At 49.1% G+C, this 25,459-nt stretch overlaps 2 protein-coding genes across 3 annotated transcripts; both read left to right on the top strand.

The window, feature by feature from the left end:
* Positions 1–1,776: 1,776 nt before the first annotated feature.
* LOC309327611 (uncharacterized protein) lies at positions 1,777–4,357 on the top strand (the record flags this gene model as incomplete). The annotated part of the gene is made up of 1 exon (XM_081836934.1): positions 1,777–4,357. The coding sequence occupies one exon, from the start codon at positions 1,777–1,779 to the stop codon at positions 3,769–3,771; it is 1,995 nt and encodes a 664-aa protein (XP_081693060.1). The 3' UTR covers positions 3,772–4,357.
* Positions 4,358–10,415: 6,058 nt separating this feature from the next.
* ZNF629 (zinc finger protein 629) lies at positions 10,416–19,830 on the top strand. Of its 2 annotated transcripts, XM_081835185.1 has the most exons (4): positions 10,417–10,594; positions 11,421–11,680; positions 14,124–14,240; positions 15,714–19,830. In XM_081835185.1, the coding sequence occupies exons 3-4, from the start codon at positions 14,159–14,161 to the stop codon at positions 18,992–18,994; spliced, it is 3,363 nt and encodes a 1,120-aa protein (XP_081691311.1). In that variant the 5' UTR covers positions 10,417–10,594; positions 11,421–11,680; positions 14,124–14,158; the 3' UTR covers positions 18,995–19,830. The 2 variants fall into 2 exon arrangements, with proteins under 2 accessions (XP_081691312.1, XP_081691311.1); XM_081835186.1 differs by lacking the exon at positions 11,421–11,680 and having other exon boundaries at positions 10,416–10,594.
* Positions 19,831–25,459: the final 5,629 nt, after the last annotated feature.

The raw sequence follows: 25,459 nt of genomic DNA, 5'->3' as shown, positions 1-25,459 counted from the left end.
GAGACTCTGGCTTCCATCATCTTCCCCAAATAGGCACACATGGGCAGTTAAAGGTTTTGTGGGCCCTTGTACATTTTGTCCATGTTTTCACCGCAGGAAAGGGCTTCTCCCATTCTGGATTCTGCATACTGCATGTTGCATTCTGTCTCTCAAAAATCCTTTTACCACATGTTGTCATAGGTTCAATTTAGGGTGATCAAAGAGTGGGTTTCTTTTATTTTTTTAGTAAAATAAAATTCCCCTGGCCCCCCCCCCAGTCTTTGAACGGCATGAATTCTCCAGATAATTCCAAATTCATGTTAGCAATTGTAGGATACAGAGGTTGAGCATCTGTAGTGACTGTGGTGTGATTACCATGTGCTTCTGAGGTGTGAAGATTCTCTGTGCATGGAGGAGAACGATCTCTTTTCTATTAACCCTGTTTTCCATCTGCACTGAGAGCCCAAAGTTCACTGTGAGATTGCCTTTCTATATATGGTGGGAATATGCCATGCGGATCCATTGCCCTGTATAGCTGTGAGTGACAGATGCAGTGAGATTAGGCAAGGAGGACATTGCAATCTGGTAGAAGCAAGAGAAGCTGTTTTTGGTGAATTGTAACTTTTGCAGTTGCAGCATCTAAGGACTGGGTGAAGTTGATAATGTTTCTGATTCCCTGGCACCTCCTGCAATCTGCCACTGCAGCCAGAGGCTGTGAGAGATGTCGGCAGCTTAGTGAGGGAGTCCTGGCCTATGAGGAACTATTCTTTGATTGCTTCACCATCCATTTCCAGGTCAGGAGATTTGACAAATTCAGCAGCAGAGTAGCACTAGAAACATTTGAGAGCCAGGGGACGCTTATATGTAGCATACACAGTTCTTATGCTTCGTTTGAAGATGTATTTCAAACAAGTACTAAAATAAGAAATCAGCTATATAAGAAATGCTAAAAAGAATAGAATCATAGAATTGGAAGGAACCCTGAGGGTCATCTAGTCCAACCCCCTGCAATGCGGTAATCTTTTACCCAACATGGGGCTCGAACCCACAACCCTGAGTTTCACCGTCTCATGCTCTACCAACTGAACTATCCCAGCTTCTTTTTAAAAACAACGTGAGTGATTGAAGTAATTTATTTCTATTTATACCACATTTCTGTCTCCTTTTTTCAGTCTGCAGTGATGGGATTTTTGGGTCCCCTCCCCCACGCCATAGGAAGTGAGCTCTAGACAACTGGAGCCACCACCAAGAAAGCCCTGCCCCAGATTTGGACCCTCAGAGGAAAGACCATAAACTGTGCTTCTGACCCAGATCTGTGACCAACTGCAAAGGCCTATTAAATGCATATTTAATATTTCAGAGGTGGGGAACCTGTGGCGGCTCTCTGGAGTCTAGGGCTGATGTCAGTTGTGGTCCAGCAACACCTGGAATGTCACAGGTTCCCTCATCCCTGATGTATATCTTTATCTGAAAGAGCAAGTTTTCCTCTGGGTCACCTTGGCGCAGGAATTGAGCTGCTTGGTGCAGAATTTGCACACTAACCCTGCTCATTTACCAAGGCAAGAATGTGAGCTTAGTTTTTTGCTTCCTTTCATTCTTGTTGCCTGCAGACCATGTGTGAGGGATATGGTGCTCCTTTAATGAAAGAAGAAAATGGCCACCCCGATTCCAGATTCCAGGAGATCTTCAGTGGTACCTTGTGCCTGTCTTTCAGTGAGGAGCATCAATGCGATGAGGAACGTCATCCTAGAGTTGTGACTGCACACCATTACCAGCAACGTGGGCGTTTCAGTCAATATGTACGGGAGATGCTATGAGGGCAGATGTTGTGCTGAGAACAAACAGCTTATCGATGGTTTAGAAGGTGGTGGGGATACCAGATACCAAGCTGGGTTACAAAATGTACCCAAACAAGACGTACGTAGCAGATGTCGTGATGGCTTGGACGCTGAAGGAGAACAGAGATCCCACCCAGAGTTGGACGTTGATGAGATCAAGAAAATAATCAAGTTACACTCAAACACTGAGTGTAAGCAAACTTGTGGCAGCAACTGGAATGATCCTCCACAAGCCAATGGGGATTTAGATGGGGAGAATGATCTGCATGTCTATCTAGATGAGGAGGGTGCCCAAGATTTGTCTTCTGATGTGGACGGTGACATTAACCAAGGCACGGGTGGAAGCCCTAATCAAGCTTTCCAAACAGATGTGGAAGGAACCCGAAGTGTCTCTCCAGAGGTGGAGGGAGAAGCAGATGGAGAGTCCACTGAGGACTTTGATTCTGATGCGGACGATGGAGAGGACCGTGTTCTCTGCTTGGATGTCAGCGATGGTGGCAGAGACTTCGACATTAGTCAACGGGACGTCAACTGCGAATCGTCCCTCGTGGCCACCTTGCCCGTTTCCCCTTCTGCACCTGACAAACCATACAGGTGCCCCGAATGTGGGAAATGCTTTGGCACCAGCTCCATCTTGGGCCAGCACCGCCGCATCCACAGCGGAGAGAAGCCCTACAAGTGCGGCGCCTGCGGCAAATGCTTCACCCGGGGCTCGACCTTCCTCCAGCACCAGCGGACGCACACGGGCGAGAAGCCGTACAAATGCCCCGATTGCGGCAGGTGCTTCGGCCGGAGCTCCAACCTCATTCAGCACCAGCGGGTCCACACGGGGGAGAGGCCCTACAACTGCGGCACCTGCGGCAAGTCCTTTTCCCTCAGCTCCACCCTGATCCAGCACCAGATCATCCACACAGGAGAGAAACCGTACAAATGCCCCGATTGCGGCAAGTGCTTCAACCGCAACTCCAACTTGCTGAACCACCGGCGGGTGCACACCGGGGAGCGCCCCTTTGCCTGCCGCACCTGCGGCAAGACGTTTTCCGAGAGCTCCTCCCTCACCCAGCACCAGCGGACCCACACCGGGGAGCGCCCTTTCCGGTGCAAGGAGTGCGGCAAGTCCTTTTCGCTCAGCTCCACTCTGATCCAGCACCATGTCACTCACACCGGGGAGAAGCCTTACGAGTGTGTGGACTGCGGCAAGTCCTTTGGCCTCAGCTCCACCCTGCTGCGCCACCAGAGGGTCCACACTGCAGAAAAGCCCTTTGAGTGCCAGGACTGCGGGAAGACCTTCGGCATCAGTTCGCACTTCTTGCAGCACCGCCGAGTCCACACGGGCGAACGGCCCTTTCAGTGCCCGGATTGCGGGCACGCCTTTAGCCAGAGGGTGCATTTGGCACTGCATCAAAAGACCCATCAAAATGGGACAGCCCCGCAGCTCCGCCACCAAACCCTCTACATCTGCAGCGACTGCGGGAAGAGCTTCCAGCAGAGCTCTCACTTGGCGCAACACCAGAGGGTCCACACCGGCGAGAGGCCGTACCGATGCGAGGACTGTGGCCACGGCTTCTCCCAGAGTTCCAAGCTGCTGGAGCACCAGCGGGTCCACACCGGCGAGAGGCCGTACGCTTGCAAGGATTGCGGGCGCCGTTTTGGGCACAGCTCAGCGCTGTCGCAACACCGGCGCATCCACACCGGCGAGAGGCCGTACCAGTGCCCACGCTGCGAGAAGGCTTTCTGCCAGAGCTCGGCTCTTGTGCAGCACCAGCGTATCCACACCGGGGAACTGCCGTACGCGTGCCAGGAATGCGGGAAGCGCTTCCGATACCTCCTGCAGTACACGCGGCACCAAAAGGCGCATTTCAGGGCAGGGGCCTCAGCTGCTGGTCTTGCGGGAGAAGCAGCTACGTTAGCAATGAAGAACAAGCTGGTACCTTCAGCAGGGGGTGAGACTTGAATGGCAAATGGTTCTTCCACAGTGGAACATGGAGTGTGACTAATTTGGCATGAGGCTGAGGGGAATAGCAGGGGCTTATAAGGCGGAGGGAATTCTGAGGAAATGGTGGCGGGCAAAAATGGTCCTTAGGTGGGGAGCGAATCCTGTAGCATCATAACCTTGCTTTGGAGAATGGTGTTGCAGAGGGAGTGGGGCAGCTGTTTCATAAGTGGGGTGGCCATTTTGAATCACAGAAGGTGTGAATACGGAAATTAGGGTCAGAAGAAAGCAGGCCCATGTAGTAGAGCAAACTTTTTCAGCAGGGGGCTGACTATATTTTGAAAAAAGAACAAATTCCTATGCCCCACCAATAACCCAGAGATACATTTTAAATAAAAGGACACATTCTACCCATGTAAAAACACACTGACCATCCGCGGGCTGGATTTAGAATGCGATTGGGCCGGATCTGGCCCCCAGGCCTTAGTTTGCCTACCCATGTAGTAGAGGAAAAGGAAAATCCTTTGTGAGGGACATTTTAAATGGGTGGAAAGTTGAAGACAAAAATATTCTCCTCATAACCTCTTGCATGTTTGTCCTCAGGGAACATCTTTTTTCCTCAGAATTGTTGCATTGGACTATCCCAAACTCACCGTCAGATCACATGTCTGTGGCCACAGCATGAACCACAAAAATCATACATCCACTGTTTCATTTAGAATATTTTTTTTCTTGTTTTCCTCCTCTAAAAACTATGTGCGTGTTATGGTTGGGAGCATGTTATAGAGTGAAAAATATGGTAACTTAGGGGGAAATTGCTGAGTAAAATGGAAAACCGCTACAGTAGTTCGTGGCATTCAGAGCTAAATGTAAAAACACATACCGTATTTTTCGCCATATAGGACGCACCGGCCCATAGGACGCACCTAAATTTTTTGGGGGGGGGGAAATAAAGGGAAAAAAATTATTTCCCCCCCAGGTGCGGGGCTGGGGCGGGGGAAGCCCAAGCTTCCCCCTACTGCAGCCCCCAGAACGGGACCCAGAGCCATGCCGAAGCTTTGGCATCGCTCTGGGAGCTTGCGGGGCTGGGGGAGGGGGAAGCCCTCCGCCAGCCTCCAAACCAGGTCAGGAGACAGCGGGATGGCGCGCTGCTTCTCCCCGCTGTCCCCCAAGTTTGCGGGGCTGGCAACGGGGAGGAGCAGGCTTCTTTCCCCCCCCCCCACCAGCCTTCTAACAAAGGCGCACCGACCCCTCTCGCTCTCCAGGCTTCAACGAAAGCCTGCATTCGCCCCATAGGATGCACACACATTTCCCCTTCATTTTTGCAGGGGAAAAAGTGCGTCCTATAGGGCGAAAAATATGGGAGGTCCCACTATCCAAATACGCATACGAAAATTCACTTATCCAAACATGAGGAATTTGTACCCAAACTTGCCATACACACTGCAGATTCAGATAGCCAAACAGCCAGACCTGTGTGTCAAACTGTAAACAAATAAGTTGCCTTAAATGAGTCTTACTTTTTTGTGTTTTGCTGGTCCATGGTCATTTTGCCAGAAACCATGGTGGCAGGGGAGAAAAAAAAGGGAGAGAAATCAGACAAATAAGAGAGCATTTTCCCCCTTCCTTATTTGCCTTTTGTAGGATTTCAGAGGGTTTTCCTGCTTTTTTGTTCTTTTGTAATTTTGAACTCTTAAGTTGCATGGTTGGGAACAGAATGGAAATTTCCCCATAGGAATTAATGGAAATTGTTGACTTGTTATGCAAATACTCACCAAACCAATGATTTCCTGAGAATGCATTGTATTAGGATAGTGGGACCTGTGTACATCTTTAGAATGATTAATACATTGTGTCTAATTCGGTTCACACACATATAATACTATTTTATACAGTTAGGAGAGAAGCAAGAGTACATTTTAAATAGTTCCAATATTGTTGATTAATTTCCCTACGTTGAGTTCTACCAACCTAGAACCCAGAATAAACTCACTGAAATTAATGGACCTAATCATGCCCATTAATTTATTTGGGTCTACTCTGGGAATAACTAATAATTGGATACAACCCAACGGTTCCTGTCAAATTAAATTTAGTTGTTAAAGACAGCTTGATCCTGGGGAGATTTTGGTGGGCTTATTGATTTCATTTGGGCTTGGTGCAGCTAATTTCTGTATAGCAGTGGCTCCCTGTTAGTGGGCTGCAGACCCCAGGGGGTCCACGAAACCCACCCAAGGGGTCCGTGGCACCACTCACATAACAAAAAATACTATGTAAATATCAAAATTTTCAAAAGTAGGAGGTCTGTGGCTTTGCTTTTGAAAAACAGGGGGTCTGCGGTATTTAGCTAATTGTGAATCACTGCCGTATCAGGCTGCATGGTTGATCTTAGCCGTGTTCTCTTCTGAATAAATATGTACGCTATTCAGCTGCATGTCTCTCTGGAACTGAATGGAGCTTACCTCACATTCAAACCACACACTTAGTTCTGATGCCACTTTAAGCAGCCATGGCTTCCCCCAAAGAATGCTGGGAGCTGTAGTTCGTTAAGCGTCCTGAAAGTTGCTAGGTTGCCTCCCGTTCCCCTCCTTTAGCAATCAAACCCTCTTCAAGGGATCTCTGGAAATTGTAGCTCTGTGAGGGGAATAGGGGGTTCCCTAACAACGTTTGACACCTGTAACACACAGCAGCTCCCAGAATTCTTTGGGGGAACCCACAACTGTTTCAAGCAGTATTACAGTGCTTGAAATGTGTTGTGCGAATGCGGTCTGAGTAGACATGTATAGGATTGGCCTGCACATTCAATGGGACGCATGTGCTACGTAACCCTTAATCCATAGCATTGATTTTAGTAGAGTTTCCACTGCAATCCTCTAAATATCATTCAGAAGTAAATCCCATTGAGTTCAGTATCCTATACTCCCAGATTTGTGGGGAAGCCTAGTAACTGGATTTGGGCCAATATGTACTGTGGACTCGGTACATATAACTTAAGGACATACTGGTAATCACTCCAGTGATTTCTTTTGTTTGAAATGCTGACGTAAATGATATGTTGTTTTTTTTAGTTGTAATTGGTGCTTGGAAGAGTTTCAACTACTGATCTTCAGCTTTCCAAAGGTAATTACATTTAATTGCTGCCTTCTAAATATTTTTTCACCCTTCACTTTTAGGAGGGAAAAATCCCAAGCACTAGTCTCTGAATTTTTCTCTTTAGTTGTTTTATTCTCTGCCAAATAGTTGCTTTCTGGCAAGCAAATCTTCCACATGCCGTGCACCTGTTAAAACTACGCCTATGCCCACCTCCTCTTGCCAAAGAGATAAACATAATTCTTTCTGGTTGAGAAGAGGGGCCTTTATTCTTCACTCTGCCCTTGAGGCGAGGACAAAACGTTGCGAGGAAGCATTGTTCTTTACTTCCAGCTTTGTCCGGAGGACATACACCAGGAGGAAAGGGAATCTCTGAGAGAATAGGCTCTTAAGAGAAAGGCTGGCATTCTTGATTCCTTCCCCAAGTCTGAGAAAGACAGTGAATCCTACTAGTTAGAGTGGGGGGGGGCATGTTTGGAAATCTAAGAAACTGTTGCTGGTTCCACAAAATGCCCATTTCACAGAAGAAAAATCGGCAATCCTCACAATGACACCCTCTCCAGACAAAAGGTAGAACACCTGCACACACCTGTAAACAAATAAAACACAAAAGCAGGTGACGGTCTGCAAAGACCCAACAACTTCCAACAAACCAAATCTCAAGAAAAAAAATGAAATAATTGAGAACTGGGAGCGGCAGAGAGCTGGGAGCAGCAAGGGTGTTGTTTGAGAGTGCTGTGGTGCCCACAGGCACCATGTTGGGAACTGCAGAGGTAGCCTGATTCTCCTGTGTTTTGTCACTGGTTCCAGAACAGGGAACCGAGAGCCAACTGGGTTAGAGAGGGCAGCGCTGTGAGCCTGTCAATGCCTCGCTTTCTCTCAGAGAGGTAGAAATTAGCTTTTCAATATTCTGGGTAAGGTAGGTGGGCAGCCCTTTCTAGAGGAAAACACCTCTCTTGTGAACAGCAGGAGAGCTAGAGCAGCTGAAACACACCTTCGCAGATTCTTGAACAGTCAAGCTGTTTTCAAGATGTTGATGCAAAAACCCTGAGAAGAAACAGAATGGACATCTGATTGCTGTTCCCCAGGGATGAGAGACATCCCTCGATTAAGAATGTAGCATAACTGAGTTATCTCATTCACCAGTTTGTGCCTCTTTCACTTGCTTGTAATAAAGACTTATGGGCACACCTGGGTGTACATCTCTTATTTACTGAACTTCAGGATTGCCATCTCTGCACAGTTTGAGTATTGGGGCTCTCCTATTCCATAAACTTTGGGTCTGTTCTCTACTGTTACATACAGTGCAAGGTTTCTCTGGAGTTATCCGCCCTCCCTCAGACAGGTATTTCCATGAATTCGTAATGGGTAGCCCTACAGATTTTGTGGACTACAGCTCCCATCATTCCTGATCATTAGCCACACAGCTTGTGGCGATGGGAGTTGGAGTTCAACATCTGGAGGGCACCAAGTTGGCTACCCTTATATGAACATGCAAAAGGGTTTTCTTCACAGGGACTGACACGTCTTTCCATGCTTCATTGTTCTTAATTATATGCAATTAGATTTTAATAATTGGCCAAGATGTATGCATGCACACCCTTCAGCTAGGATGCAGCTACAAAAGCAATACTGATGAAGGAACTGATGAAGTCTGATGAAGGGACGTCCTAAGGAAAAGCCAGACATTCCAGGATAAAATCAGAAACTGGGACGGCTTCTGTGAATCCTGGACTGTCCCCACATACCTAAAAGCCCACCTTCTTGGTGGTTCTGCCAACCTCAGAAGCTCAGGCTGGTGGGCCTGGAGAGGGCCTCCTCTGTGGCAGCCCCTAAATTGTGGAACTCCCTCCCCACAGAGGTGCAGCCATCTGGCAACTTCTTTATACAGTTTGGGGCAAATGCTGAAGTTGCATCTCCTTTTACCCTGGCCTTTGCTACGTGAGGTGTCTATTTTCAGGTCCCACCCTATGTTATGTGGTTGTATTTTTTAATAATAAGTCTTTAGATTGCTGTTAATGTTGTGTTTTAACCCCCCGAGGAACCTGAGGATGAAGGGTGGGTAAGAAATTAAAATTATAATTGACAGCAGTAGCCATAACGATCACTGTATACTAAACAGATGTAACAAGAATAAATGGTCAAATTAAAATATGATTAGAACACACAGGACCAACAATAGCAGATTAGTGGCAATATCATCACCCAACTCCAGGAGGTTAATCATAATCATCTTAAGAAATGTATTACTTATACCCCTCCCATTTGGGTTGCCCCAGCCACTCTGGGCAGGCTTCCAACAGAATATAAAAACACAATGAAACACCAGACATTAAAAGCTTCTCAAATCTTGGGGGCAACTGCAATAAAGACCCTGCTTTGCGCATGTGACCTCTTCATTTTGCACATGGAACAGGGTGAAGGGATATTCAAAGGAAATCTGTAGATTTTGTCTTTTGGTCTGGGAAATCCCAGCTGTCATCGCTTTCCTTAAATCAACCTGCCTGACTACAGTGAGCAAGCAAGGCTGCCTACCGGCTAATTAAACAATTAAACGCACTCAAGGAGCACTTGTGTTGGTCTGATTGCTTGATTAAAAAATAATTTCTTCATTAGCCTGGGGAAACACCGTGCTAATTCCAAGAAGAACCACAAACTGCTTCCACACCCTTAGGAGTCTCTCTCTCTCTGGTGCTGACCAGCTTTCAACCTCTTGCCCTTTCCCACAATACGGCTACCACCTTCCACCCTCCCAAATTCCCCACGGCAGCCAGAAATCCAACAGGAGCAGCTTTCTCCAGCCAGATGGAAAAGAAGGACCACAGATTAAATATCTCGGCTGAGGAGGTAGTAAAGCTTTGTAAAGGAGTCCTTTGCATCTGTAAAAAGAAGAAGAGAGAAATATGCACAACTTACAGACTTAACACATAGAATAAGAGAATCAGAAGAACATACGTTCAAAGAAGATTGGATAACGTTTATTGAATATATGGGAAATAATTGTCTATAGCTGAAAACGCTGGCAGCATTAAGATAAATTCAACAGTGTAAATCAGTTTTGATGGATGCGAGAATGGAATATTGAATGGTATAGTTTTTGTAAAATACGCAGGGATTTATATGTAAAATGAACCATGGAAAGAGAAGAAGGGAAGTCATTGATGTCTTAAGGAAAATGAGTATCTTGAATTGTAAAAAAGAAAACTTATTAAAATTTATATACAAAAAAGAGGAAGGGGGTCGGGGCATTTTGGCTCCCGGTGCTTATCGCTCTGGACCGCTTTGCAGAGGAGCGCCGAGCTGATCTGGGAATCCTGGTTCCCTAAATCCACTGCGCTCCTTGGAAATCGAATGCGCCCACGAGGGCGCAATGCGCCTTCCCGGAGCTGCAGCCAAGAGATTCCTCCCTGAGCCTGCTCCGTCCCAGAAAGCAAGCCAGGAGCCCCGGCCCCGGCCACCTGCCTCTTTAAATGGAAATGGTTAACCACCATAGAGAATGCCTCCTCTTTCTCCTTTCCATTCCCTGCCTGCAAGCGGCGGAAGAGGGGGGACCGTGCAGAGGAGGGAACTTCCTCTGACTCGCTCCCTCCCAGTCACCCTGAGCCCTGGTGGCTGGTGAGCGGAGACAGGGTTACTGCAGTGCACAGGGAGCTCGGGGCGGGGGGCTCCCCTGGCCTTATGGGGAGGGGGGGTCCCCGTGGGGGGCAAGATCTCCCCAGAGCTGCAGACCTCTGAGGCAGCGGCAGCTGCGATGGTGAGTTTTAGGGTGTCTTGCAAGAGCTGGGAAATGGGTGCATTTCTATTTTTTATTTTTTTATTTTGCAAACAAAAGAGACGGGGTTTGGCGTTGGCGGTTGTGTGGACAGGCCAAATGCAGGGATTTTGTTTTGTTTTTTGCAAAGGATCAAAACATAAGTCATTGTTTAGTGCGCTGGCCGGGAGATCAGCAGCGTTGTACTTCATATCACTTCGATCTCCTTGTCGTAGCCTGGGGAGAGGAGTTAGCGGCGCGATCCCAGCCTTTGGGTTCCAGCGCGTTTTACTCCAAAGTACGCGTGCATAGGATTGCATCCTGAGAGACGGATTTTCGTATTTGCTCGGCAAGGCACATTTAGTAGATGAAGAAGCGTTCCTGATCTGCGTTGTTGATTCTAACCATGAGAACAAGGGAAAGTGCCATTTATTCTGCATTAAGCTTTGTGAAATATAGCGGGTGAGGAGCTTTTGTGTGTGTGTGTGTTTTCTGAAGCAGTTGTGGACAGAGAACCACAGTGTGGGGTGCTAAAACCTGGGTTGTCCTATGCCAAAAGAAGGGACACAACCTTTTCTGCTCCTTAGCTGTGAATCATCATCTATTAACCCCCTAACTCTGTATAGACCACTGATCCTTCTTGTACAATTCTTCTGTTGCTTTCCCCAAATAATAATAATAATGATAGTTATATTTATTTATACCTTGCCATTTCCCCTGGCAGGGACTCTGCATGGGATTCAGATAAAATAAGAACAGCTAAAAACATACGGAAAAAATAATGAAAAACAATTAAACATCAGTATAATTAAAACTCTTTCTCTCTTAGATATATTAAAAGCATACAGACAGTTGCAACAAAAACAGCACGGCACTGGCCCCCTTATTAAAAGCAGTCGGTTCCCAAACACTTGTTGGAGCAAGAAAGCCTTCACCTGCTGACAGAAGGACAAGGAGGAAGCCAGTCTAACTTCTCTAGGAAGAAGGGAGTTCCAAAGTCTGGAAGCAGCCACCGAGAAGGCCCTGCTGCCTGTGAGCATGACGGAACCGAGAGATGGGTCTCCCCTGAAGATCTCAGAACTCGGGCAGGTTTGTGTGGATAGTAGTTTTCAGTAACAAGTTTTGCATTGACATAAGATCAGCAGTAAAAGTCAGTGACCAATGCTTTTCAGAGTATATACAGGGATAGCTCATGTGGTCAGCCAGAATTAATTCAGCAATGTGCAGGGGGCCACAGGCTCCTTGTTTTTTTTAATTAAAAAAGAAAGAAAGGGAGCTCTTTGGACGTTTGCGAAGCCCATTGCACAACTCTTTAGCTGAGGTAAACCTGTGCAGCACAATCCTAAACTTTGTTTACACAGAAGGAAGTGCCACCGTGTCCAATGGGACTTATTCCTGAGTAAGGAGCAAGATCTGCCAGGACGAGTGGTTAAGATGCAGCCGATCTCTGGCTCAGCCAGCTGCCCGCTGCTCAGTGGCAAAGCGAGTGTTTTGCATGCAGGCGTGGTCCCAGGCTCAATGGCTGGCATTGCCAGTTGCAAGAGATCTTGTGTGTGGGGATGGAGAATCTAGCAGGGCTGGGCAAGACCTTGGCTTGGGGCCCTGCAGAACTGCCTGTGCCCGAATAAACCATGCACCCCACTTGTGCTAATGAACTAAGAGTCTGACTCAAAAAGAATTGCATCTCTGTGAGGGGGAATAGGGGTCCCCTATCAATTGTCAGCATCCTTAACAAATGACAGTTCCCAGGATTCAGGGTGTGGGCGTGGGGACTGTTTAAAGTGGTACAGCAGTGCTTTAAATGTATTGTGTGGATGTGGCCTTCACCTTCAGCGCTAAAGTGTCTGTACGCACTTCATACAGTGGTACCTCGGGTTACATACGCTTCAGGTTACATACGCTTCAGGTTACAGACTTCGCTAACCCAGAAATATTACCTTGGGTGAAGAACTTTGCTTCAGGATGAGAACAGAAATTGTGCTCCGGCAGCGCAGCAGCAGCAGGAGGCCCCATTAGCTAAAGTGGTGCTTCAGGTTAAGAACAGTTTCAGGTTAAGAACGGACCTCCAGAACGAATGAATTAAGTATGTAATCTGAGGTACCACTGTACTTGCAACCCGTTTGGAATCTGCCCACTTCCCTGAGTTAAATTGATTGTTATTATTATTTTCTCTTTTCCCCACTTTCCCTCCTTTGTGAATTGTGGCCAGTCCCCATCATGAGGGCAGCGTAAATTAAGAGCACATGGCGCTTGCTAAGGAACCAGGGAGTGAGGACTTTGTATCTGGACTTGGCCCTCTCTCAAGTGGGCGTTTGCTGCCAGTTCCCAGCTGCCAAGGCTGAGTTTTGTAGTAGCCTCTAGAGACAAAGGCAGAAGAAGGACCTGTCCCTCGCACGCATGTCTTTGCTAAGGTGGTAGAGCTGTTTGGGTCCTTGGTTGCTTCCCTGTTTTGCACAGTCCCTCTGCTGCGCTGGGTCCCTTTGCTTGTCGCCGTCTTTGTGACAAGGGCTTGAAACTGGGGCAACAAATCTCAAATAAGTTGTCCCAAGTAAGAACAGCAATGTCTGCTTGACTGTGACGTTGTTCCTGGGTTAGACCGATGGGGCAAAGAATCACATGAGCGTTAGGTTAGCTGTTCATGTTAGCTTTACATCTGGATATATATATATATTTATAAATATAAAAACAAACTTTTTGCATTCTGCTCTGCTATAGTGGAACCAACAGGAGGTGTGAATGCTATATTGTGTGCATTGCTGTTTTGTATATTTTTGAACCACCCTGAGCGAGCCGTTGCCGCAGCTGCCACTCTCCACCCCCCCTCCCGCTTTTTGGTTAGCAACTGGAGAGCCAGGAATCGCTTGGACCTAGGAATGTTCAGTCCATGGGCTGGGCTGGCAGAGAACAGGATGCTGGGTAGTGGGTATCACCTATGGAGCTAATGTTCCCCAGTCTTTTTTGGGCAGTGCATGTAACTTTTTGTTTTTAAAGATGTACCCATAGATGTCAAAATCATGCCACTAGCTATGCTGGCAACATGTTACCTGCAGGATCAGTCTTGAGAGAATTTCAGGTGGCAGTGTGCAATTACGTCGTGTTTTGGGGGAGAGTGCAACTACATCCCGCTTATGGGGAGTGTGCAATTACGTCCTGTTTATGGGGAGAGTGCAACTACGTCCCGCTTATGGGCATAGCTCATCATGGCTACCAGCTCTTAATAACTTCGGTGAATTTGTCTAATCCTCTTTAAAAGCCATCTCAAGTTGGCCATCAGTGCTTCCTGCAGGAGTGAGTTCCAAACACTCTAGTTTGCTTGCAGCTCTCTGTGATCAGGGGATGATTGGCACCAGGGAGCTGCCTTTCACTGGTATTGATCTCCTATTAAGTAGAGGAACCGCAGGATTCCCCAGCACACGGCCTGAAAGCGACTGATATGGCTTAGCGCTGTTGACCCTGATAGAAAGGAGATTTTTCAACATCTCGGGTAAGGCGCATGGACTTAGCCTGTTGTTTTTCACTCTTGGGTCTGCAGGTCCCCTAGAAAATGCTCTTGCTGCAGCACCCCACATGGATGGAACAAAGGAGGCAAGGGATCCTGACGGACCTGGAACTTTGGAGGAAGGGGGGACCCTGAGAATCACCCAACCAGGTGGGAAAGATGAAAGCGGAATTCTTGTCTTGAAAAGAGGGGATAGGGAATGGCCCTCTCATGCCATTCATCTGGGATTGGAGGGCTCAAGACCCACCTCTCTCTCCCATCCATATCCATTGCAACATGTATTTCCTCCTCTCCTTCCAAAGGTTTAGATTTCCCCCGCCACACCCCCCCTTTTCTTCCCAGGTTGTTTCTTGAATTCTAGGATTTCACTCTTGTGAAATCTTCCATTCCTCAAAAGTCAACAAATTGTGACTTCCTGTGACTCCCACTTCCATGAGGCTCTCTCACCTCACTTATGGATCAAGGGTGGGGAGCCTGTAGCCCTCCGGATTTTGTTGGACTCCAAATGCCATCAGCCCCGGCCAGCAGGGCCAATGGTCGGGGTGACGGGGTTGTAGAATCTGCGTTCTGCGTTCATTTAAGAGCAACAACATTTAGATACCACTCATAATTCAAGAACGTTTCAAGTCCTTTACAACCGAAAGACATATTAATTAAAGGCAACGTATTAAATGGCGACAAATAACTTGATGAATTAAACAGCAACATCCATTATTAACTCAAGTGCATAAAGCACTGACAGGATCCAAAAGCCCAGCCGGTTGGTGTGTTTGTGTGTGTCTAGGAAGCTGCATGGGGGCAGCCAGTCTGTGTGGGAGGTATTAATTAGCATGCAACAAGTAGAAGATAAAATGAAAGCTTCCCAATTTAATAACTTGTCTGGTCTAGGGAGGAAAATACCCTTCCTAGCTTCCAAATGGGTGATTAGTTAAACGCTCGAGCTGATGCAGAACCAAGTTCATGGGGTCTCCCCAAAACAGAACGGTACTGGGGAACAAGCTCAGTTCCAGGGTGGCTAGAAATGGGATAGATGGGCTTGTAGGGACACGGGTGGTGCTGTGGTCTAAACCACTGAGCCACTTTGGCTTACCGATCGGAAGGTTGGTGGTTCAAATCCCCACGACAGAGTGAGGTCCCGTTGCTCTGTCCCAGCTCCTGCCAACCTAGTAGTTCAAAAGCACGTCAAAGTGCAAGTAGATAAATAGGTACTGCTGCGGCGGGAAAGTAAACGGCATTTCCATGCACTCTGGTTTCCATCACGGGGTCCCATTGTGCCAGAAGCGGTTTAGTCCTGCTGGCCACATGACCTGGAAAGCTGTCTGTGGACAAACGCCGGCTCCCTCGGCCTGAAAGCGAGATAAGCACCTCAACCCCATAGTCACCTTTGACTGGACTTAACCTTCCAGGGGTCCTTTACCTTTTACCTTTTTTACCTTTACCTTTTTTACCTTTAGATGGGACTGTACTCTTGAGGCTGCTTTGTATGTTGAAGGGAATCCTGTGTGGATGGCGTCCCAAACTTTTGCACAGCTGAGCTCTGGCAGATTAAAGTTTCTGCCCGTTCCAGGTTATTTGAGACCTCCCCGTTTCTGATTCCTTCTTCCTTCGTTGCCTCTTTGCCAGGTGATGCTGAGAAGATGGAGCCCTTGAAGGAGGTAGAGGAGGAGGAGGAGGAGGAGGAAGAAGAAGAGGGCATTTTATGTATGGAGCCCGGACGCCGCGTCGGGGATGACAACTTGCCCGCTGCGGCCCCTCCGCAACGCGGGAAGGGGGAGCGCCCATACCCCTGCGGCGAGTGCGGGAAAGCGTTCAGCCAGTGGTCGAAGCTGGTGCGCCACCGGCGCATCCACACGGGCGAGCGCCCCAACACGTGCGCCGACTGCGGCAAGTCCTTCACCCAGAGCTCCCACCTGGTGCAGCATCGGCGGACGCACACGGGCGAGAAGCCCTACGTCTGCGGCGACTGCGGCAAGGCCTTTTCCTGGAGCTCCAACCTGGCCCAGCACCAGCGGACCCACACCGGGGAGAAGCCCTACGTGTGCCGGGAGTGCGGCAAGGCCTTCTCCCAGAGCACCAACCTCATCAAACACCAGCGCAGCCACACGGGGGAGAAGCCCTATCGCTGCCCGGAGTGCCCGAAAAGCTTCTACCGCTCCTCCGACCTCATCCAACACCAGATCACGCACACGGGCGAACGCCCCTTCAAGTGCGACGAGTGTGGCAAGGGCTTCACCCAGAGTGCCAACCTGGTCAAGCACCGCAAGATCCACGCCGGGGAGAAGCCCTTCCGCTGCAACGACTGCGGCAAGACTTTCATCCAGAGCTCGGAGCTCATCCAGCACCAGCGGACGCACTCGGGCGAGAAGCCTTACCAGTGCCAGGAGTGCGGCAAGCGCTTCGGCCACGGCGCCACCCTGGTCAAGCACCAGCGCCTGCACATGGGGGTGGAGCCGTACCGCTGCGCCGACTGCGGCAAAACCTTTGGGCTCAGCTCGGCGCTGGAGCGGCACCGGCGCTGCCACAGCGAGAGCCGCCCCTATGCCTGCGGGGAGTGCGGGCAGAGCTTCTCGCTGGCCTCCAACCTCACGCTGCACTCGCGCATCCACCGGGGCGAGAAGCCCTACCGCTGCGCCGACTGCGGCAAGTGCTTCGGCATGAGCTCCACCCTCATCCGCCACCAGCGCATCCACACGGGCGAGAAGCCCTACGCCTGCCCCGACTGCGGCAAGGCCTTCGTCCGCAGCTCCCACCTCACGCAGCACCGGCGGACGCACACGGGCGAGCGGCCCTACCACTGCGAGGAGTGCGGACGGCGCTTCTCCCAGAGCTCCAACCTCATCACCCACCAGCGCATCCACATGGAGGAGCGTCCCCACGTCTGCCACGGCTGTGGGCTGCGCTTCGCCCAGGAAGAGGAGCTGCAACGCCACCAGCAGGATGGGAAATGCAGCGGCAAAGGAGGTGCCAGAGAGCTAGAAGGCCTGGGGGAATCCTGTGGGGAAAGCCATGCACCAGCATCGCACCTGGAGAGCGGCGCCACTTGCGCCATGTGCGGGCCAGAGTGCAAAGATGCAGCCGGACTCGTGCAGCACCAGAAAGGCCACGTCCCCCTCCTCTGCAACATATGTGGGGAGAGTTTCCAAGATGGCGCCAAGTTAGCGCAGCACCAGGAAAGCCACACGTCTTATATCTGTACTGAATGTGGAAGGAGCTTTGGGGACTCCAGCGCCTTAGCCTGCCATCAGGAGAACCATGAATCTTGGATATGTGGCGTCTGCGGGCAGAACTGTAAGGACCACTTGGCCCTAGTGCAGCACCAAGAAGCACACTCGCTGCACATCTGCGGGGCGTGCGGAGAGAGCTTTGTCGACAGCCAGGCACTCAAGGAACACGAGGAGAGCAGGAGGTGCAAGGAGGACTCCGAGCTCCTATTTGGCCCAGGATCCCCGAAGACGCTGGTGCGTGTGGATCCCAGGGAGAGCTTTGCTATCGGGACGGCTCTTGTGCCGCGTCAGGAGGGGGAAGCACCATGGGGCTGTCTGGAGCGTGGGGAAGGCTGCAAGGATAGTTCGGCCTTGGAGTACCACCAGCAGAGCCACCGGCGGAGGCCTCACACCTGCTCCAAGTGTGGACAGGCCTTTGCCGATGGCGCATCCCTCTCCCACCATCGAATGACCCACATGGAAGAGGATTTGTACAAATGTCCCCAGTGCGAGCAGAGCTTTGAGGGCCTTTTGGCCCTTACTCGGCACCGGGGGGAACACGTCTGCGAGAAGTGTCTGGAGTGTGGCCAGGCCTTTGAGGACCGTGAAGGCCTCTTGCTCCACCAGAAGAGCTTGGGGAACGAAATGCACGGATGTCTTGAATCCAGAGAACCTCCTCGGGCCGACTCAGATCTTGTAACTCAACTGAGCGATCCCATGGAGGAGCCTGCTGACACAGGTTTTACCACAGCCCAGAAAATATTCTCTGGTGACGAGCCCTCCGATGAAAAAGTGGTGTTTAGCCCCCATGAGAGTGTCTCACTGGACGAACAGCCCTTTAGCGACCCCTTGAGGCCTACTTTGCACCAGAGAATCCACCCGAAAGCTCAGACTCTGCACGGGGTCACACCTGAGAGCACCCCTGAAGAAGAGGAGGCGTCTTCGGGTGGGCCGGACCTCCAGGACAGCTCAGCTCTCACCTCACAAACCCCACCTGAAGAAGAGCCTGGTCTGTGCCCCCTGGGTGATGGCTCACTTAAAGACAGCTTGGTTGCCACTCCGCTGCAGAAGAGAGCTTCTCCTGCCGACAGACCTCCTCCGGTCTCCACCGAAATGGCTGCCCTCATCCGCCACCCGAGCACCAAGCCCTATAAGTGCCATGACTGTGAGCAGAGCTTTGCGGACGCCGTCGGCTTGTCGTGCCACCAGGCCGGCCACACGAAGGGGCGGCTGCTGAAGTGTCCCGAATGTGGGAAGGGCTTCCCGGAGAGGCTGGCTCTGATCCGGCACCAGATGGAACACACGGTGCAGAAAGCCAGGGCTGTGCGGAAGCCGCCGCCACCAAAAAACAATCGCAAGGAGAGGGACCCCGGGAGCCCCCTGGAATTTGGGGAGAGCTTCACGGAGATCTCGGCTGTCCTTTTGCAGAGGGAAAACCACGTCTCTGAAAGGGGCGCATTGCTGCGGCCGAAGGATCGTGGTGGGGACGGGAAGCAGAGTTTAGGCGACCCTTTGCAGACCACGGAGCCCTACTTCCACCTTGATTTGGGGAAAGCCTCGGGTGCCGGGGGAGTGCTGGGCCAGCGCCATGGGCAGCAGGAGAAGGGCAGATACTTTGGGCACGCTGAGCCTGGCAAGATCTCCCGGAACAGCTCGATATTGCTGCAGCACCTCCAGAGCCACACAGCAGAGCAGCCCTGAAGCCCTGGGGGATTGTCTTGGTGGGATTTGGTCAGTACCAGGCAGGTGTGACCTGCGATGCTCTGTCTTCTGTCACGCTCCCCACCCCCTGTTCGATGGTCAAAGCTGAGGGTGGGGTGTACATAGGGGTAAACTGGGGCAACTCGGTCTGCCCAGGGTTGGAGACATGCCCTCGATGGATAGAAGATACTACAGACATTATTATTATTATTATTAGGGTGGGGAGTCTGTGCAGATGTGCAGAATCGAAACGGGAGGTGCTGCAGCAACAATGCAGGTTGGGGAAACCCTCGAGGTTCTTTACCAGCAAAATACACAGTGGCTCTTCCTTTTCAGGTATTTTCCCCTTCGTTCCTCCCTGGTTTTCCCTCTGAATCAGATGAGCTCAAGTCTCTTTGAAGGGTAGCTAAGCTTGTGGTCCTCCGGATGTTGCTGGACTACAGCTCCCATCATTCCTGACCATGCCTGCTGGGGCTGATGGGAATTGAAGTCCTAGCAACACCTTGATAGCTTCAGCTTAGCCCCCACCCCCTTTAAAACATGGAATTAGCCAGGAGCTGACAGCAGGTAGCCTTGTACAAAAAGTGGAACGGTTTCTCTCTGTGTGTATTTCTTTATCTGGTGGGAGGGCTAGTTTCCAAAGTCCATCTTTCTCCCCCTGCAAATTTTTATTTTTTTTGGTATTTCCTATAAGAGCTATTCCAATGCAGACAGATTTTGTGAAATAAGGTGAGATAGGTTCTTTTGTTTTGTTTAATCACCTGAAAATACAACATACTGGAATGGCTCATTGGGGTACGTTCTGTATCTCCTCCTGCTTGCCACTTGTGGTTGCTTCTCTGAGGGTGGTTTTAGGTCTTTGAATGTGAGTTTGCTTCCTCCTTCCATGACATGCTTGCTTCCCAGTTCATGGCATCAAGTAAACCAGGGTATTTCATTGGCAGCCTGTCTCCTCCCGCCCACCAGCTTTTCTCCAGCCTCACATTTCCACTGTTCCATCCCGTCTGCTTTCAGGTGAAAACACCAATGATCAGAAATGGGTTCCTGTGTACATGTGTGAATAGATAGGATCTACTGGCACATCTTAAGTGAAGCAGGTTCTCCATATTTCTGCACCCTCAGTGTATCTCTGACTTCTACTGGTTGTATTTCTTTTTCTGTGGGGAGAGGGGGTTCCTAGTTAGATTTAAAAACAAAAAAATACTCCCCATCCCTGTACATTTTAGGTTTGCTCAGTCATTCAGTGCTAACGTCTACCTCACCAATCCACGTCGAGGTCTTTGCCCATAGAAAGTGCTGTAGAGTTGATAATGTAATAATCCTCAAAGACAAACACAATCTGTGGAACTCCATGATGCAGAAAATATATGGCAGCAGACTCTTAACTTGCCCCACCTAGACGAAAACACATTTTCTGAATATCTGAATGCTGTTTATAGCTATGAATCCTTTTCTTATCTGTTTGCAATCCTATAGTAATAATAATAAGAATAATTTATTATTTATACCCCGCCCACCTGGCTGGGTTTCTAGACTTCCTTTACCCAGGAGCAGGGCCCATTTAATTCAGTGGGGCTCACTTCTGAGTAGGAATGTGCTGTTAGGTTTTCCCTAATACATTTCAAGGAAGCAAGCAAGCAAACAAACAAACAGATCTCCCTTATCTTGGCACAGCGTTGATTTTAAACTTCTTCCTTGGTGCTGGCATCTACCTCACCCATTCAAGTGAGCTGAGACGCGATCCTTGACAAAGCAAAAAACTTGGCTGCTTGCGTCAGGTGGAACTCCTGGCCACATGATATCCATAGTAAGATGGAGAGCTTAGTAGCATGGACGACGAGACCAGCCATGACATGGGTAGATTCCAGCACAGTGTACAAGACCCACCTTGGAAAACGTAGAGCAAGGGTGGGGAAGCTTTGGTTATCCGGATGTTGTTGGGACTACGATTCCCATGGACTATTGGCCATTCATACTGCGGCTGATGGGAGACGTAGTTCAGCAGTATCTGGAGGACCAGAGGTTCCCTACCGCTGCTACATAGAACTAGCCAGTTTACACATTCATTGAGACTGAAGCTCCTCTAAACCACCCACAGCAATAGTTCACAGTGTTGTCCTCATCCTTCAACCCACAATGTACTTCAGCTGAACCTACGCAGGCTCCTGGCCTGTTCACTCTACGGTTAAATGGGGCTACTCTAGATAAACAGGGGTGCAATCCTGATGCATCCTTTGCTGCACCGTTCTTGCTATTTTCTGAACTTCCAATGAAGACGGGCGCCATTTGAACCGTTGTTTGTACGTGTGGGTTGCTTCTTGTTGTAGCACTGCGGAGATCTCCTGCAATGGGCCTGCCATGTGGCTGCACCAGGGACCTGCGCGATTGTACAGGCAGGCTTAGTAGCCGCCGAAGGTGGACCGGTTCAAAAGGCATCTCTGAAGCAGCATGCAAACCTTGGTTTCTCGTGCAGAGCCCAGATGCAGAACAGAAGACTGCGTGTCCCAGAATCCTTTGTGCCCTGCGCAGGCTCTTCAAATGAACCTTCAGCTGCCCCTGGCTTGGATGAGAGCCCACTGGAAACTTTCTGCATCTCCTGAGTGGGATATAATTGAGTGTTAATTCAATCGATACTTTTCCTTGTGTCTCCCTCCACCCTTTCCTTCGGCCTCATCATCTTCCTTTCCTCCCCAGCCTTATTTGCAGGGGCTGTCCTCTTTGTTTCCAGCAGCACAATCCTAGGCCTGTCTACTCAGAAGTAAGCCCTGCTTTGTTCAGTGAGGGGGTTTACTCCTAAGTAAGTGTGTGCTGGATTGTAGCCTTAAGCACTCATCTTTTGTAACTCAGGGCAAACATCTCATCTCCCCGTCCCCCACCGAAAACGTCTCCTGTAGCATCCAAATGATAACTCTCTAGGAATCTCTCCATATATTTATGTCTGCGACTGTTAGTTTTGAAGGGGTTGTTGAAGATTCCTTACCTCTTCCCTGTCCCCCCCCCCCCCGTTGATGGATTCAATTCTGTGGTTTGTCACTGAATTTTCTCTGTAATTCTAGGAATGTATCAACCCTGAGACTAATACAAACTCAAGATTGGTTTATTCAGATTGTTTTGTGTTGGTGTCATTATTTTTCATATAAAAGTGAAGGGGGCACAGATTAAAAACAAACATACCAGGGCTGCTGTTTTTGTTGTTGATTAACTGATATATTAGGGCTGCTGTTTTTAACTGATTAATTGACATAAAGCTATTTTGAAACGCAAAAGAGCTGCCCCCTCTCCTGGTTTTAAAAATAACAGCATAGTCAGCAGCCATGCCACATTTCTGCGATCACACACACCAGTCATACATATTTGGCATAAACGGGAAAAGGCCAGTGTGTTATGTGTAGAGCTCTTCCATGCAAGGGCAAATCCTGGCCTAATCCTGATTCAACACATACAGAGACGCTTCTTACATGTGCCAAACATGTGGCAGGGGGTTGCACTGTTAAGAGTGTTTGACTAGGACCTGGGAGAGCAGGGTTCAAATTCCCCATTTCAGCCATGTGGCTCGCTGGATGACCTTGGTTCAGTCGCCATCTCTTAGCCTAACCTACCTCACAGGGTTGTTGTGAGGGTGAAATCAGGAGGAGGACCATGTACACCACCTTGAGATCATAGGAAGAAAAATGTGGTATAGAAATGCCATAAATAATTTAAAATTAATAGTTGCCAGGTACATGGGTTACAGGGAATTAGCTCACAAGGTTCTGCAGCACCCATGGCTTCTTTAATCACAAGGGGGCTCATCTGAAGCCCCCATGAAAGATGGAAAGCTATTTTCTCTCATGCAAATACAGTGGTACCTCGAGTTACATACGCTTCAGGTTACACACTCCGCCAACCCAGAAATAGTGCTTCAGGTTAAGAACTTTGCTTCAGGATAAGAACATAAATTGGGCTCTGGCGGCACGGCGGCAGCAGGAGGCCCCATTAGCTAAAGTGGTGCTTCAGGTTAAGAACAGTTTCAGGTTAAGTACGGACCTCCGGAACGAATTAAGTATGTAACCTGAGGTACCACTGTAGATGTATGCTGGTTTACAGCCCAGGCCTATGCATGTTTACTCAGAAGCAAGAGTTACTATGTTCAATGAGGCTTATTCCTAGGTCTGCTTTCAAAGATTTGTAACTATAACCAACTAATCTGCTCGCAGGCCAGTTCCATGCATTCCAAAATCTTTACTAGGCCTAACCAAAATGTGAACTGGTGCGCAAAATTTTGAGTTCCACAGAGCTGTTCATCAGGCTAGAACAGGGGTAGGGAACGGAGAGCTGGACCAAACCTGATATCCTGTGGTGTTCAGAGTTCAAATTATGGCAGCAAAGAAAGATCCTTTGCAACCCCAACTTGACCCCCCCCCTTTTTATTGTATTGCCATACAAACGCTAAATGTCAATGCAAATATCATGCAAGGCAACACACAGAATCAGAGAATTGCAGAGTTGGAACTGAAGTAAATGTGAGTTCAAGCTGCTCCTTTGCTCGGCAGGCGCATGCAATATGGCTGGTCTTCCCACATGCCTGGCACTGGGCACTGCGGAAATGGCATGACCGCCATTCATGCGGGCCCCCGCAACTGGCGCAAGGCACCCCTGCACCTCTCTGTTGGCCAAAATGCTTGGACGAGCCAGAGGTCTTGGGACCTCCTCGTCTTCCTCACTGTCAAGAATCTCCGAGTGCACAGCCTCGGCCTTCTGGGCCATGGGTGAGCTGTGTGCTTGGCGAACCCCTCTCCCCATCTTGTCAGCTGTCTCCGCCATGAGGCGGAGCAACCTGGAAGGTCAGGTCCTTCATGGCTAAAAGGTGCCACTGTAGCTCCTTGTCCCTCAGGCCGCACACAAGATGGTCACGGAGCATTATGTGCAGATCACTGAAGTTGTAGTGGTAGGCAGCCTGCCGCAAGGCTGCAACAAAGGCCCCTATGGATTCACGCGGGGCCTGGTCCCGTTCGTAGAAGGCATGCCGGCAGGCATTCTCCGATAGCTGAGGAGCGACGTGTGTCCTCAGCTTCTCCATTATTGCGTCAAACGGAGTCTTCATCAGCTGGGCCGGGGCTAATAGACCCTGGGTGATCTCAAACGTGGCAGGTCCACACACACTGAGCAGTGTGGCCCACTTCAGTTCAGGGTTGGTCAACTGATTGGCTGCGAGGAAGAACTTGATTTGTGTGGCGTAGGAGTCCCATTTCCTTGGGACTGTCCCATTTTGATGTGGCTCTGAGTGGCCCGAGGTCTGCTCTGTGTGTGCGGCCTTGCAGCTGCGGTCGGTCGCTAGTTCCAGGTGGATGAGGTGACAAGTCTTCAGCGGTGATTCAGCTGAGGTGACAGATCCCCGGCCATTCACCCAAGGCAGTGATTCAGCTTAAAGGCTTTATGGAGATCTCAGGAACAGACTGGGGAAAACAGGGAATAATAATAATAATAATAATAATAATAATAATAATAATAATAATAATACTTATACCCCAGGCCTCCCCAGTCACTCTGGGCAGCTCCCAACAGAATATTAAAAACACGATAAAACATCAAACATTAAAAACTTCCCTAAACAGGACTGGCTTCAGATGTCTGAAAAGGCTCTGATTTATATACATTTCAGCCAGTAGGCTTGGCTGCCTTGCACCATGCAGAGAATCGCAAGGCGGTTCAGCAGCCTGGCCTGCATTGTGATGCGGACTCAAGCTCAGAGCAGGAGATGCCCAGGGATGTACAGAACAGGAATATTCCTGTGTTTTCTCCATACAAACCTGTTATAATCTAGCTTCCGCAATACAAAGCTGGGATGGCATGAAGCCACGGGAAACCTAGGATACCTGGTGCTCTGCAAACGACCATGCAGCAACTTCCAGCCTACTGATTCCCCAGCAAGGGCTTCTGGGAATTGTAGTTTTGTGAGAAGTCTGCAGCCAAACCATTGGTCAGTGCTGTCTATTCTGATGGGCTGTAACTCTTCAGGGTTGCAGAGCTGCTGCATAAAGGAAGCAAGCAGCTATGGTGGGTTAAAAAAAAAGTTTCAGAAATCTTTATTATTTCAGTCTCATCTTTTGCAATGGCTAAAAATGACTTCCCGCTGCATAGGAAAATTAAAATTAAAAAATGCAATTAATTGGAACCCGTTCTTACAAATACTGTAATAGGTTAAGATGTGGTAAAGTACAATAACAACTTATAGTTTGGGGTTTCCCCCCTTTCCCTCCTTATTTTCCCTTCTACACTGGTGCTGTTATTGTTTTTGTTTTTCTTTTATTTACATCTTACCATGTTTATTGCCTATATAATTATGTACTTTTTGAACATTCAATAAAGATTTTTTTTTTAAAAAATGCAGTTAATAAATGTAACGAATGATAAAATAGCTTGTTTCTTTAAGGGGAGGTTAAAAAGAAAACTACAACTCCCAGAATGCTCTTTTTATCATTTCGT

Source organism: Podarcis erhardii (genome assembly GCF_964252035.2).
Source record: "Podarcis erhardii genome assembly, chromosome: 13".
Lineage (NCBI taxonomy): Eukaryota > Metazoa > Chordata > Lepidosauria > Squamata > Lacertidae > Podarcis > Podarcis erhardii.
The sequence above is the reverse complement of the archived record's forward strand: the minus strand, read 5'-3'. Positions and strand labels throughout refer to the sequence as shown.

Coding starts and splice junctions, on each gene's coding strand:
- ZNF629 (XM_081835186.1), top strand. CDS start 14,159: ATGGATGGAACAAAGGAGGCAAGGGATCCTGACGGACCTGGAACTTTG. Junction 14,241..15,713: donor CCTGAGAATCACCCAACCAG/GTGGGAAAGATG, acceptor CCTCTTTGCCAG/GTGATGCTGAGAAGATGGAG.